This window comes from Centropristis striata, chromosome 10, assembly GCF_030273125.1.
Source record: "Centropristis striata isolate RG_2023a ecotype Rhode Island chromosome 10, C.striata_1.0, whole genome shotgun sequence".
NCBI classification, from domain to species: Eukaryota; Metazoa; Chordata; class Actinopteri; order Perciformes; family Serranidae; genus Centropristis; species Centropristis striata.
The window spans coordinates 4,078,543-4,094,450 of NC_081526.1; the positions used below are offsets into that span (position 1 = coordinate 4,078,543).

General features: G+C 35.4%; 1 protein-coding gene across 1 annotated transcript in view; it reads right to left on the reverse strand.

The window, feature by feature from the left end:
* LOC131978699 (receptor tyrosine-protein kinase erbB-4-like) overlaps positions 1-15,908 on the reverse strand; it is a 643,267-nt gene that overhangs the window by 166,240 nt on the left and 461,119 nt on the right. Inside the window, exons 9-11 of the mRNA XM_059342409.1 lie at positions 14,138-14,264; positions 12,411-12,484; positions 2,320-2,410 (exon numbers count right to left, since the gene is read on the reverse strand). Of these exons, the coding sequence (XP_059198392.1) occupies positions 2,320-2,410; positions 12,411-12,484; positions 14,138-14,264 (292 nt within the window). The remainder of the gene's footprint in view (positions 1-2,319; positions 2,411-12,410; positions 12,485-14,137; positions 14,265-15,908) is intronic.

Below are 15,908 nucleotides of genomic sequence, written 5' to 3' on the forward strand. Positions count from 1 at the left end.
TCTTGGTCTTCTACTCCAACACCCCCACTCTTCCCCATACAGCCCACTTGTACAGTTTAAAAGTGACAGCAGGCCAGTGGGGAGTCAGAGCCATCACACAGACACACAGTCTGCAGGATCAAGCCTGGATAAGGTTTGGTGGCAGCCTGTAATTTGTACTGCAGCCTGCTGTTTCCACCTGCAGCTTGACGACACTAAAGTACACACAGCTTCATGTACACACTCACACACTCACACACTGACACACTCACACACTCACACACTCACACACTCACACACGGACTACACGCCATCGGCTGCACACACAGACTCACTTTGTTCCCACCCAAATGTCACAGCAGATTTTAGAGCACCTTTTGGAAAAAAAAATCACTAAAAAATAAACGATAAATAATGATGTTCTATCAGCTGGGTTTAAACAACTGGGCTGGCTTCTTAAATGTCAAAACAAAACCATCACAAAAAAATAAAAAAGGTGTTTCAGGCACCAAATAAATCTTTGGTAGCACCTGATGTTAGCTGTATTTCTTACTGAGTAACCAACCAAAATATGTTTACTTTTAATTTGCATTCAAATGACTTAAATATATAAAGCAAACTGCTTAAATCTGACTGCTAGACAAGTAAGTTAGTAGTTAAAACTATGATAACCAAGACTGGAACCGTTTTTAATGTTTTTGCATGTGTTTCGTCTGTGCTGTTTTGTGTTTTCTCTGTACTCTGTTTTGTGTTTTCTGTGTACTTTTTGTGTTTTCTCTGTACTTTTTTGTGTTTTCTCTGTACTTTTTGTGTTTTCTCTGTACTTTCAACATCATTGTAAATGAGGGGATGCCCTCAATGATTCCTCGAGAAAATAAATAAAGGATAAATGAGTAAAAAATGAAATGAAACACCATTATGTTAGCAGTTCTGGAGGAAACTTCTCTCATCAGTCCTCAGTCTGGATTTTTACAGCAGGACACATTCTATTCAAAACTCAGTGGTGGAAGAAGTATTCAGATCCTTTACTTCAGTAAAAGTACTAATACCACAATGCAAAATTACTCCATTACAAGTAAAAGTCTTGCATTCAAAACTTACTGAAGTAAAAGTACAAAAAGTATCAGCATTAAAATGTACTTAAAGTATCAAAAGTAAAAGTACTCTTTAAGCAGAATGAACCCACTCCGATTGTTGTATACACTACAGGCCAAAAGTTTTGAAGCAAGATCAAATTTGTTGATGGTGTTTGGGGTGTAAATATTTCGAGAAAAAAGTTGCATATTTACTAGATTAAAATGGCAAATCTACAAGAAAAAAAGTTGCAGATTTAAGAAATTTGAAGTGGCAAATCTGTGCGAAAAAGTCGCAGATTTATGAGAAAAAAGTGGGGAAAAAAGCAACTTTTTTCTCGCAGATCTGGTTGGAGAAAACACTCATAGTCAAGTTCTCCCCGTGACATGTACGAGGAGAACTTCACTATGACGGCATTATTAGGGCGAAGTATATGGATAAAAATAAAAACACAAACCCGAGGTTAATATTTCGAGAAAAATTAGCAAATTTACTAGATTAAAGTGGCAAATCTACAAGAAAAAAAGTTGCAGATTTAAGAGATTCAAAGTGGCAAATCTGCGCGAAAAAATTGCAGATTTTACAAGAAAACAGTGGGAAAAAAACAGCTTTTTTCTCGCAGATTCACCTCTTTAATCCTGTAAACGTATGTTTCTTTTACACATTCTGGCTGTTTGTTATATCCTCCAATATTCTCTAGGGTTGAAATTTGGAATTTGCAAGTATTTCAACGAGTGTCCTATTAAGGGTTAAAAGCGTCTTCTACAGTGATATACAACTTTTTAATTTAACTCCCAATTTCTGATGCATTTCAACTGCTTTTTACTGTAATTTCTACAAACATTTTTTCACAGCAAAGCCATTATGTTGCCAGGTGTGTACCTGTACAGAGCTCTTCCCCCAATGGTTGCCAGGTTGGAGAAAACACTCATATGAACGAGGAGAACTTGACTATGACGGCATTATTAGGGCCAAGTATGAATAAAAATAAAAATACAAACCCGGGGTTAATATTTAGAGAAAAAAGTTGCAAATTTACTAGATTTAAAGTGGCAAATCTACAAGAAAAAAAGTTGCAGATTTACGAGAAAAAAGTGGGAAAAAAGCAACTTTTTTCTCGCAAAGTCACCCCTTTAAATCTCATAAATCATCAATTAATCTCATAAATAAATAACGGCCAATTTCTGATACATTCTGACTACGTTTTACTGTAATTTCTACAAACATTTTTTTCACAGCTAAGCCATTATGTTGCCAGGTGTGTACCTGTACAGCGCTCTCCCCCCAATGGTTGCCAGGTTGGAGAAAACACTGAGGTCTGTCATGTTGTCAGGCCACGACTGGATGTTCAGGAAGCCTAAAAGGGGGACACAGACACACAGAAACACAGGCACGTGGGTTATTAGACACACTAATATCAGCTGTCTATCATATTCTTTTATTTCACACAGTGACAGGAATAAAACGAGTAGGGAGAGCTGGCTTCACTGTGGAATTAGCAGCATTGCAGGAGCACAGTAACTCCACCACCTGAGTGTGTGAGTGTGAAAGCAGCCGAAGCTCTTCTTATCGGCACGGCGAGGCCACGGAGCGGCTCGGTGCCAGCTATGACGAGGGGAGAGTCTGATATATCAATATTTTTGCATTTCCTTTATCTGCCTCTCTCGTGTTGAATCATTTAGAAGATTAAATGAATAGCTGAGAGGATGGCTGAGGATAGGGTTCTTAATAATGGATTTAAATATATGAAATATTTAATAGAGAAACCGTACGGAGGGTACAATCCCCGAGACGATACCAGAGGACAAACAAACCAGCTGGACGAGGCTATGAGGTCCAAGAGGAGTGAAGGTAATGCTACCTGTACATTAGAAGACTTGGGAAGATTTGGAAAAGACTCCTGGAAAACTATCAGCTCACACCTAAAGACAAGAGTTTAGAGTTTCTAGTCTCACACTGAGATTTTAGACCAGACTGTCAATCTTGCAGGGAAACTATTTACAAGACTACAACTAGATTCTTGTAGCAGTTTTTTCCATTAAGCTCTTAATAAAAACTGACTAAATGGAGGAGAAGCAGCTTTTGGCTCCAGCTGCTCTAGTGTGTTCAGTGGTTTATGTTGAAAAAAAAAAAAGAAAAAAAAGAAGAGAAGATGCCACAAAAAAACCTTCCGATCACTGGACGAACGCTCTACCAACTGAGATCTATTTTTGGTCATTTTGTGTCTTTTTTAAAAAAATCATTTTAACATTTATTTTAGGTCATTTTGTGTCTTTTTGATCATTTTAACATCTATTTTTGGTCATTTTGTGTCTTTTTGATCATTTTTACATCTATTTTTGGTCATCTTGTGTCTTTTTTTGATCATTTTTATATCTATTTTCATTTTGTGTCTTTTTTAGTCATTCTAACATCTATTTTTGGTAATTTTGTGTCTTTTTTGATCATTTTAACATCTAATTTTGGTCAATTTGTGTCTATTCCGATAATTTTGTGTCCTTTTTTGGTCATTTTTACAACTACAAAATGTTACTTAGCATACCTAGCATTAAAAGAAAAAATACAAGCTGCTGTTGTGTTTCCTTCCTGACAACGGAGGAAGAGAAGGAGGCGTGAGGATGGTGATGAACAGTGCGTGCTTCATTCCCCAATCAATGAACACTTTTTGACTCCCATTATATTAAACTGTGTGTTTTCCTCCCACGGGATGCATAACTAGAGTTTCTCCAGGAAGGGAGGGCAGGTGGAGGGAGGGAGGCTGCTGCAGCTGCAGAGAGGAAGGCCGACGGTGGTTTGTTGACAAGAGAGCAATAACCTTCAACAGCACCTTTATCAGTTTGTGGACATGCTTCTGTTTGTTATGTCAATCCCAGCTGAGCGGCAGCAGCAGCCCAGCCAGCGCTTATTAACCGGTGTTTGATGAAGAAATGAGAAGGAAAAAAAGTCGGGTAATTGTGAGGAATTACACACCGGGGCTCAGGCAAATGGACACGAGTTGAATTTGATCGACATCCGGAACACTCCAGCTTTTATTCCTTTCATGCACCAGCATAATAGTTATGTTTAGTTATGTCTATCAGCTGGGGGAAAAAATCTATATTTCAAGGTCTCTTTCAGTAATGAATACTGAAATTATTTTTATTTACTCCTTTTCCCTGAGAAGATACAATATGGGTATGATAATTCTGTGCACCTGTACAACACTCCACTCATCAAATACTGGAACAAACAGTATACTTCATATCATATGTGATAGGTGTTAATATTAATCGTATTGGTATTATATATCATATTTATACAATATTATTGTCCTTTTGCACATTCTACTTATTTACATATTATTATATGCTTAGTATGATGTTATATTTTGTATGTATATCTTGTATAGTCAAGTATTTATATATATATATATATACATACACATGTTTACATATTATATATTATGTTATGTATGTATGCACACCCTGCACAGCCTAAATATATGACACATTGCTATGTTATTATTATTATTATTATTATTGTTGTTATTATTATTATTATTATTATTATTATTATTATTATTATTATTATTATTATTATTGTTGTTGTTGTTGTTGTTGTTGTTGTTGTTGTTGTTGTTGTTGTTGTTGTTGTTGTTGTTGTTATTGTTGTTATTATTATTATTATTATTATAAACATATACTGTTGCTGCCATTACTAGTATTACTGTATAATATGATACTACTATTATTATACTGGCATTATTATTATTATTATTATTATTATTATTATTATTATACTGTTGCTGCCATTACTCTTATTACTGTATAATATGATACTAATATTGTTATACTGGCCTCATATATATATATATATATATATATACTGCCTAGTCACAATAACATTATTACCATCATATATATCCATCCATCCATCCATCCATCCATCCATCCATCCATCCGAAGCTTCCATAAAGTATTATGTCGTATTTATACAGGATCCTTAAACTGATTTGCAGGAAGCGTTTGTTAGTAAAGCCAGCAGCGTGTTGGTATTAGTGCGTGTTGACCTGGTGGTGGTGAGGATGGCGAGGATGGCGAGGGGCCGGGGGCCCGCCAGCCCCGAGGCAGCGCCGCTATACAATCGTTAGTGTTGTACTTGTCGGCACTAATCGTCTTAATGACAAAACCTGCAGAGCTGAGCTCCTCTCAGCTCCATCATGGTGCTCTGTCGGGGGATAGGCTGCTTCCTAATAAAGGTAACAAGCTGCTGCCTGCTGCACACTTGCCTCTGCTAATGTAATACTGGGCTAATAGCTCACATATGCTGCATGTAAAGGGTTCTCTGCAGACACCGTGTGCATTTGGAGAAATTGCATTAGGGATGTGAAGAAACCTGCAAACTGCCTGTTATTCCCTCTGATGACAAGTACCCAGTCCAATCTATTGTACTGTATTGTTCTTCATTCTGTGTATTTTTTTGTATTTTATTGCTGTTTCTTTTCTATCTTTTTTGTACGGTGTCCTTGAGTGCCAAGAATGGCGCCTCCAAATAAAAAATAAAAAGATATTTATACAGTATAATGCAAAAGCCTGTTTTGATAACGGACGCTTTTATATTGAAAGGACGAAAAGAGACTTCATGTCATGTCAACTCCAGTGAGGTGATACTGTAAAACATGGGTCTCAAACTCGCGGCCCGCGGGCCAATAGCGGCCCTTGTGACGATATTTTGTGGCCCCCACCTTGATATGAAAGTTTAATGTGAGTTTTATATGAATGGCACTTTACCGTGTTGTATATAGAAGGTCCCTTTAATTACTTTTTGGGTTATTTTGTGTCTTTTTTTTGTGATTTTGTGTCTTTTTTAATAATTTTGCCTTTTTTTAATAATGTAGTTTCTTTTTTTGGTAATTTTGTGTCTTTTTTTAGTAATTTTGTGTCTTTTTTTGGTAATTCTGTGTCTTTCGGGTCAGTTTTTTTTTTTTTTTTTAATAATATTGTCTTTTTTGGTAATCCTGTGTCTTTTTTTGGTAATTTTGTGTCTTTTTTGGTCATTTTGACACTGCCTCCAGCAGCCATATCATCTTCATATTTAAATGTGTTTTGTGTTTAAATAAGTTAATAAGCTAATTTTGCTCAAATTAATATTCTTGTATTTCTTTGTGTTTTATAAATGTTTATGCCAATTCCTGTTTTCTACTGTATTTTAAAAATGGTCTAGAAACATAAATGTCACACTGTGAAAGCCCCTATGATTGAACTTTAACTGGCTTTCTCAGCTTGTCTACATATCATATACAAATAAAGTTATTACTGTAAATAAAACGTGTGTATTTTCAATAAATACATGGACTCCAGAGGGTTAATTTGCTGACAGAGACACAAATAACAACCTAAGATGAATAAATTCCACAACAGGAAGAAAAGAAGTGCAGAACCCTTCCAGATATCCACACAGTAGCATAACCATGTAATATATATGGACAATGCTAACACTAGCACAGGGTCAGCCAAGGGGAATTTATCTTACTAATAGGTATAATGGAAAAGAAGAAAATGCATTTAGCCCCATGCTAATCTTTCAGTGTCTTTGCCTTCTTCTCACCTCTGTCAATGAGTGGTTTTGTGCAGAAAAAGCAAAGTGAAAAGATCACCTACAGCCGCCGAGAGCCACATCAGTGACACACGGCTGCACACGGCATATTACAGCGTGAAGCCACTTAGAGGAGGAGGCCATGAGCTCACAAGCAAAGGTTAAGAGTGCTTAAATTGTGGTGATTACATTCCGAGCCACAACACCGAAGAAACCCACTTATGCTAAATTGCGAGAGTTGATCGCCCACTCTTTGGGGAGAAACTTGAACCGGTGACACGTCTTTGAAGATGCTGCAAAAAAAAGCAAAAGCAAGAAATAAGAAGAAATAAGAAAGAAGAAGAAAGGGAAATAATTGAGGAGAGAGAGTGGAGTGTGTGGAGGAAGGGAGCTGTCCTCCTACACAGCTCATTTGAAAGCTGGAGCAGTGGCAGCAGTGACCCGCGGGTCAGGGAGGCAGGCTGGCTGCTCCGTCAGGAGTCACGTTCTCCTGACAGCTCACACAGACGACAAGCTGAGCTGACACACATCTCTACAACATGCTGCTGGAGCGTCCACATCACCTGCTCTCACTGCCACCACTCACACACACACACACAGAGAAACCTGAGCTATTATGTTGTATATGTATGTATCTGTTATTAATGTTATTATTAGCTTTCATTATTGCACTTGGAATAAGAAACATAAGAATGGAAATTCTTAGGTCTAGAACAATATTATTGTCCTTTTGCACATTCTTATTTACATATTCTTGTATTTTTTTGGTATATTATCTATTGTATGTATATCTTGTATAGTAAAGTATTTTTATATATATATATATATATATATATATATATACAATTTGTGTCCTTTTTTCTCAATTTGTTTCTTTTTTGGTCATTTTGTGTCTTTTTTTTGTCAATTTGTGTCTTTTAAGTGGTCATTTGTACATATATTTTTTGGTAATTTTGTGTCTTTTTTGATCATTTTGTGTCTTTTTTGGTCATTTTGTGTCTTTTTTTGTCAATTTGTGTCTTTTAAGTGGTCATTTTTACACATTTTTTGGTAATTTTGTGTCTTTTTTGATCATTTTGTGTCTTTTTCTCATTTTGTGTCTTTTTATTGGTTATTATATGTCTTTTTTGGTCATTTTGTGTCTTTTTTGTCAATTTGTGTCTTTTAAGTGGTCATTTTTACATATATTTTTGGTCATTTTGTGTCTTTTTTGATCATTTTGTCTTTTTTGGTCAATTTGTGTCTTTTAAGTGGTCATTTTTACATATATTTTTGGTAATTTTGTGTCTTTTTTAATCAATTTGTGTCTTTTAAGTGGTCATTTTTACATATATTTTTGGTAATTTTGTGTCTTTTTTGATCATTTTGTGTCTTTTTTGATCATTTTTTGTCTTTTTTTGGTAAATTTGTGTCTTTTAAGTGGTCATTTTTACATATATTTTTGGTAATTTTGTGTCTTTGTTGATCATTTTGTGTCTTTTTTGGTAATTTTGTGTCTTTTTTGTCAATTTGTTTCTTTTAAGTGGTCATTTTTACATATATTTTTGGTAATTTTGTGTCTTTTTTATCATTTTGTGTCTTTTTTGATCATGTTGTGTCTTTTTTTCTCAATCTGTATCTTTTTATTGGTCATTATATGTCTTTTTTGATCATTTTGTGTCTTTTTTGGTCATTTTGTGTCTTTTTTTGTCAATTTGTGTCTTTTAAGTGGTCATTTTTACATATATTTTTGGTAATTTTGTGTCTTTTTTGATCATTTTGTGTCTTTTTTGGTCAATTTGTGTATTGTGTGTAATACACTGTGTACTCTTAAAACAAGACAAATAATCCAACACTTCTAAATCTAAAGTTGTTATAATCTTGGTAAGTTCTCCTGACAGCTCACAGAGACGACAAGCTGAGCTGACACACATCTCTTAAACATGCTGCTGGAGCGTCCACATCACCTGCTCTCACACTGCCACCACTCAACACACAGAGAGAGAAACCTGAGCTATTATGTTATTATTAGCTTTCATTATTGCACTTGGAATAAAGAACATAAGAATGGAAATTCTTAGGTCTAGAAAATGCTTTAAAAATGCCTTAAAAATGCATTCATGACTGGATTTGTGTGGTTACTTGAAAGGCAAAAATGAAAGATTTCTTACAATATTTTTAGAACTGAGTGTTTTCTACAGTTTGTGACAGTACTCTATAACTATATTTGAACTAGAACTATGTTTGGTAACTTCAGTGGAGGTAATATTTCGAGAAAGAAGTTGCAAATTTACTAGATTAAAGTAGCAAATCTACAAGAAAAAAAGTTGCAGATTTAAGAGATTTGAAAGTGGCAAATCTGTGCGAAAAAGTCGCAAATTTACGAGAAAAAAGTGAGGATTCACCACTTTAAATCTCATAAATCTGCAAAAAATTTTCTTGGAGATTTGCCACTTTAATCTCATAAACTTTTTTCCCCAAATATTACCCCCCTCCCCCGGGTCCGTATGTTGTTTTTTTTACACATTCTGGCAGTATGTAATATCCTCCAATATTCTCTAGGGTTGAAATTTACAAGTATTTCAATGAGTGTCCTATTAAGGGTTAAAAATGCCCTCAGGACTGGAGTTGTGTGGTTACTTGAAAGGCAAAAATGAAAGATTTCTCACATTTTGAGCTCACAATCTGAACCCAGAGTGACTGAGTGACTAAGCAGCTAATTGTGCAGTTAATGACTGAGATTGCTTACTCATCATATTTTAAGTTTAAAAGCATTTACTGTCTTCTGCCTTGCACCTTCTGCTGATCCAGCCACTCTCATAGGGAATCTGTTTGACCAGCACAATCACGTTTTCTTAGTTGTCATCTTGTTGTTAGATTTGACTAGGTTTTTCTTCCTGTCTCTTCTCTTTCTGATTCTCTCTTCAAGCTCTTTAACTTGTGCTGGTGTTAAAAGCATCAATCTATTGTCAACCAATGGATTTCAACCTGTAAGAGAGACAAATAAATCTAAATCTACCTGACCTTTAAACAGGACTATAATTGACTTCTGTGGTCACTTGGTTTTTTTTTTATACCAAAGCAAATCGATAAAATCTGGACATTTTTGATGCAGAAGTTTTTCCTTGGCTCGTTCCCAAACCTGAACTAGTCTGTTTGCTCTTGAACAACACAGACCAAGAGCTTTTTATAGAGAGTGGTTTGCTTTGAATCCCATTTGAATCATACAGGACGCCACAAGAGCATAAAAACAGTAGAAGAGAGCATGAAGGAAACACAACACAAGCATGAGTAAACCGCCGAGGCTACATTTATCCTGTTGGGCCACTTATGTAACATTTAAAGTGGCGATCGACTATTATGATTATGATGTAAATGCTGATTGCAGAATAATGAACCAAAGGGTTTAGAGTGGTTCCCTTATAGCTGCACTGTAATATAAATAATAGCATGGGCGCTCTGTTGTCTGAACCAAGAGAAAAACACAGGAAACTCTTAATCAATAATCTAAAGCAGGGGTCTCAAACTCAAGGCGCAGGCAGTATCAAAATGACCAAAAAAAGACACAAAATTACTAAAAAAAGACACAAAATGACCAAAGAAAGACAAAATTACAAAAAAAGACAAAACAAGGCCAAAAAAAGACACAAAATGACCAAAAGAGACACAAAATTGCTCAAAAAAGACACAAAATGACTGATTATACACTAAATTACTTAAAAAGGAAACAAAATTACCAAAAAAAGACAAAATTATTAAAAAAAGACACAAACTGGCCAAAAAAAGACACTAAATTACTTAAAAAGGAAACAAAATGACCAAAAAAAGACAAAATTATTTAAAAAAGACACAAAATTACCAAAAAAAAAATTGTGTCTTTTTTGGTAATTCTGTATCTTTTTTTTTTTTGTCATTTTGTGTCTTTTTTTAAGTAATTTTGTGTCTTTTTTTGGTCACTTTATGTCTTTTTTGGTCATTTTGTGTCTTTTTTGGTCATTTTGTGTCCGTTGTTGTGTCTTTTTGCAGTTATTTTGTGTCTTTTTTGGTCATTTTCTGTCTTTTATTTCGTCGTTTTGTGTCTTTTGTGTCTTTTTGGTCATTTTGTGTCTGTTGTTGTGTCTTTTTTAGTTATTTTGTGTCTTTTTGGGTCATTTTGTGTCTTTTTTTAGTTGTTTTGTGTCTTTTTGTGTCTTTTTTTGGTCATTTTGTGTCTTTTTTAAGTCTTAAGGGTTGAAGGAGGATTCGGTTCCATAAACCACCTTCATAAGTCAAAATCGTCACCAACAAATATTCCAACAGCAGTATTTTCTCATTCCATGAGGGAGTGTCACAGCGGAGATACAAGGTTTCTGTCAGATGGCGTTGTCAAGTGTCTGGGCTGGGAGGATGACAGTAGACACGCGGCGGCTCAGAAGTGGCGGTGGCATCGGGGAGCTGCAGGATTAACGATGCGCACCACATGTTCTGGATCTTTTCTTCATGGTGCGTGAAGGGAGAGCTGGGACTGAGGGACTCAAGGCTAGGGACTCCCCGAGGGAGCAGCACACACACACACAGGAGATTGAAAGACTCATCTGATATTCATCTTATGCTGCAATGTCTGTCCTTGGTGTGGACAGTCTCAGGGGGGAGGGGGGGGGGGGGGGGGGGGTATTCTTGAGCAAATACACACACAATATGCACACGATATGTGGCATAAAAGTGCAAGAGAATTAAGATAAATTAAATTTTAAATGGCCAGTAATTGTTTTTGGTTATACTGGTTTGGTGGTCAAACTCTAGGAACAACATATACAAATTGTTATAGCTAAAAAGATTTTTAATCCAAGCATTCTAAATGTCCCTTTTTATTATATTTATTTTTTTTATTATTATTTGTTTTGTTTGGTTTTATGTGTGTGTATGTATATATGTGTGTATGTGTGTGTGTGTGTATGTGTATATATACACTGTAATAAATTATTCTGTAGTCATTTCATTTTACTTAATATATTTGAAAAAATTTATAAATGCGTCCTTGATTTTGAGACAGTTGTTTTAAGTAACTTTAATATAAAAATGTTTGAGATAGAATCGACTTATTTTGATCACATTAATCTTTGTGTTTGTAATTCTAAATCAAGAGAATTCTTGCAATCTGTTGCAATCTATTGTTTATCTTTTTTTACAGTGTACAGAATGCATTGTAAAAAAGATAAACAATAGCTTGCCAATAAAATTGAGGCAACAGATTGCACACAATAGTTTGAATTAAATCTTACTACGTTACAAGATGAGTTAATAACAACTTAACAGGAAGTGCCTGTCAATTAAAAATGGACTAATTCTATTGTGTTGGATTCATTCAAAATTCTCTTGATTTAGAATTTAATAGATTTTATCAAATATATTAAGTAAAATGAAATGACTACAGAATAATTAATCTCCTCTTTGTTTGGTTTTATATGTGTGTGTAAGTATATATGTATATGTGTGTATATATATGTGTATGTGTGTGTCTGTATGTATGTGTATGTATGTGTATATATACATTTTTTTCGTTATTGTATATTTTATCATTACTATTTATTGTTTTTTGCTTATTTTATGTGAATGTGACTCTCTAGTTCTAAAAGGGGGAAAATGGGTGAATTGTACCTTTACTGATTGAATATGTATTATGTCCTGACAACCCAATAAAGATATATATGAAAAAGAAAAAAAAAGTGCAAGAGAAGGGATAAAAGATAAAGGTACTTTTTGTGTTTGCTAATTAATTAGTATGCATATGCAGAGGTGCATGCTGCGCAAGTGATATTACTCACCTGTGATCTCCCGAACGGTGCGGAATACATTTAGTTTTTCTGGGTCCAAAGCTTCGATGTTGTGATATACGTCCCTGTGAATGATAATGGAGGTCAGAACATAACAGCAATTTAGAATTTCTGATCAAATCATTAAGAGTTTATGTTAAAATACTTGTGGAAATTATCTGAATGCATACATCCATCCACACGTAATTATATACATAGTTTACTTTGTCTCCTGCTAATTTCCTTTATGCTCCTTAGAGTGATTTATGAGCATATGTATTTACCAGCAATCTTCTAACTCTCAAGGCACTTTCAGCACACTCACTTCCCACTTGCAATGAGTAACACTGTTTATATTACAATTTCACAATTAACACCTACATCTGTTAAAATGTGGGCTTTAAGGTTACACTCGAATCATTTAAAGCAATTTACATTCAAGTTAAATGTGTGAAAAACAACACATCTGACCCATAATATTCGCAATGTATTTGGACCCAAAGGTATTCATGCTGAATGCTTTTTTTTTCCGAGGTGTAGATTGAGTTCAGTTGCTCAAAGCATTTTTTATTCTGTTAAGGATGTTGTTTTCGGTGCAGTTTGTGTGTTTGTCTGTCTGTTATTATGGAGGATTATTAAAACCTGCTGGCCAGACATATTGGGAGGGTGCAGCAGGGGCCGAGACAGAACATACCACATTCTGGAGCGGATACAGAAATGTATTTTCATTTTTGTTAACATTGTGAGGTAGAGCATTTGTGCTGTATTCTAAGGTGGCCCTGAGAGCTCACAGCACTTAAAAAAACACATCAACTCGACAACACAAGCGCAGGATTTAGAAAATGCGCTGCAAAGACCACAACACAACAGAAGTGTTTCCAGAAGACACTTAAAAGTGATGCACACGTCTGGACATGCATGTGATATTATTAAGTTATTTCAAGATAATTATATGTTAAGTTATCACGTGATATATATCGTTAGCCTACTAGCGTTAGCCTGTTAGCCAGTATCAATCACATTGCAGTTAAACAAATTAAATAAATGAATGATACACGTTTTAGTTGGCAACAAGTTGGTCTTGGTCTTGCTATTCCGGTAACGTTAGCACGCTATCGATCGCCGGCTAACACTAGCATGCTATCGATCGCCGGCTAACACTAGCATGCTATCGATCAGCCGTTAACGTTAGCACGCTATGATTGTTATAATGTTATAGCGTGACATTATAATTATATTGTAATAACTTGATAATATCAAGCATGTCCAGACGTGTGCATCACTTTAAAGTGTCCTCTGGAAACACTTCTGATGTGTTGTGGTCTATTTGGAGCTCTTTTTCCTTTTCTGTTGTGTTGTGTTGTGTTGTGGTCTTTGTAGCGTTTTCTAAATGCTGCGCTTGTGTTGTCAAATTGATGAAGATGTTTTATTAATTTGCTTATGTTTTGTGTATTTGCATGTGTTTTCTTAAGTTGCAGCGCTGTGAGCTCTCAGGGCCACCGTAGTATTCATGTGCCATCAGAATAATCGGAAAAATGAGTTTCCTTATCATATTTCATGGCTCCTCTTGGCTTCACAGAAATACTGGAAACAGCCATCAATGTGTTGTATAAATGCTTTTAACAATAAAATACAGCTTTACATGGTCAATCCTGGACTAACAGGAGACAAAATGTCCAAACATGATCTTAGTTCCACTATTTAACCATCCTGCTCAGCTAGATGTTCCTGACTCTCACCCTTTGATCCCAGTGATGAGGAACACCAGGTTGCCATTGATTTTGGTGCAGTTGACGAACTTGTCGATGTTGCTGGAGTCGACCGTCTGAGCCGTCTGAAGGCTGGCGGTCCCGATGCCGTCACACGCTGGAACACAGTGAGACGACAAAATGCATTCGTTAGACTGAATGTCCCCACAACTTCAACATAGTGGATACAATTACAGGCATGGAATGTACAGTATTTTAAAATATCACATTATGTTTCAATGTAAATAATGATTTTATATTTGTACTCAAAACTACTTCTACTATTAGTACAAATGTGTCCATGGATGATGATGCTGCTAGTCTCCTTCTCATGTCACTGGCATTTTTAGTATTACACAAAAATAAAACTTATACGACTAAAATAGAATGGAATGTAATGGAATGGAACGGAACGGAACAGAACAATGGAATAGAATAGAATAGAACAGAATGGAATGGAGTGGAGTGGAGTGGAGTGGAGTGGAGTGGAGTGGAGTGGAGTGGAATGGAATGGAATGGAATGGAACGGAACGGAACGGAACAGAACAATGGGATAGAATAGAATAGAATAGAATAGAATAGAATAGAATGGAGTGGAATGGAATGGAATGGAATGGAATGGAACGGAACGGAACAGAACAATGGAATGGAATGGAGTGGAGTGGAGTGGAGTGGAGTGGAATGGAATGGAATGGAATGGAATGGAACGGAACGGAACGGAACAATGGAATGGAATGGAGTGGAGTGGAGTGGAGTGGAATGGAACGGAACGGAACAGAACAATGGAATGGAATGGAGTGGAGTGGAGTGGAGTGGAATGGAATGGAATGGAATGGAATGGAATGGAGTGGAATGGAACGGAACGGAACGGAACGGAACAATAGAATAGAATAGAATAGAATAGAATAGCCTTTATTGTCATTGTATATAATACAACGAAATTAGAGTGCAACTCCTATTGGTGCATAAAACAATTATGAACAACAATACAAAAACTAAAGGACAATACATTTATAAAGGTATAAAAGGTATAAAATATCACAAATAAGAATAAATAATTGAAATGGTATGAAAATATTGGTATATAGAATAAATAGTATCTATGGAAAAGGAGGAGAATGAGGAGATTGCATACAGAGGTAATGTTATGTTTAATGTGCTTATGATTTTTTAACATTCAAACGCTACAGATAGCATCCTCTTTGATTGCCCTGTATTATAACAGTGATACATTTACGATAATTATTTGCGGTAAAACTTCTTAAATTAACTAACTTAAATTTAAACTTTATTAACCCTCTGGAGTCCATCTAATTATTGAAAATACACATGTTTATTTACAGTAATAGCTTTATTTATATATGATATGTAGACAAGCTGAGAAAGCCAGTTAAAGTTCAATCATAGGAGCTTTCACAGTGTGACATTTATGTTTCTAGACCATTTTAAAAATGTGAATTTTCTTTCTACAATGAAAACTATTACTGTTTTTAATTCACATACAAATAGACTGTTTTGTAGTCTTCTTATTTATATTTTTTTCTTCTGTTCCAAAGACACCTGTGTCTTTTGTTTGTATTTTGGGTTCCTGGCAGCTTTATACTTTGTTAATTAAAATAAAATGAAAAATCTGACTGATAGCCAAGTTTGTGTGGAGAAAAAGGAGCCATGCATGTGATGTAAGGACAGACTGAAAGATGCTGAACAGAGACAGAAATTAATGCAGAGGAAGTTGACAAATTTGAACCAAAATCTCCTGGAC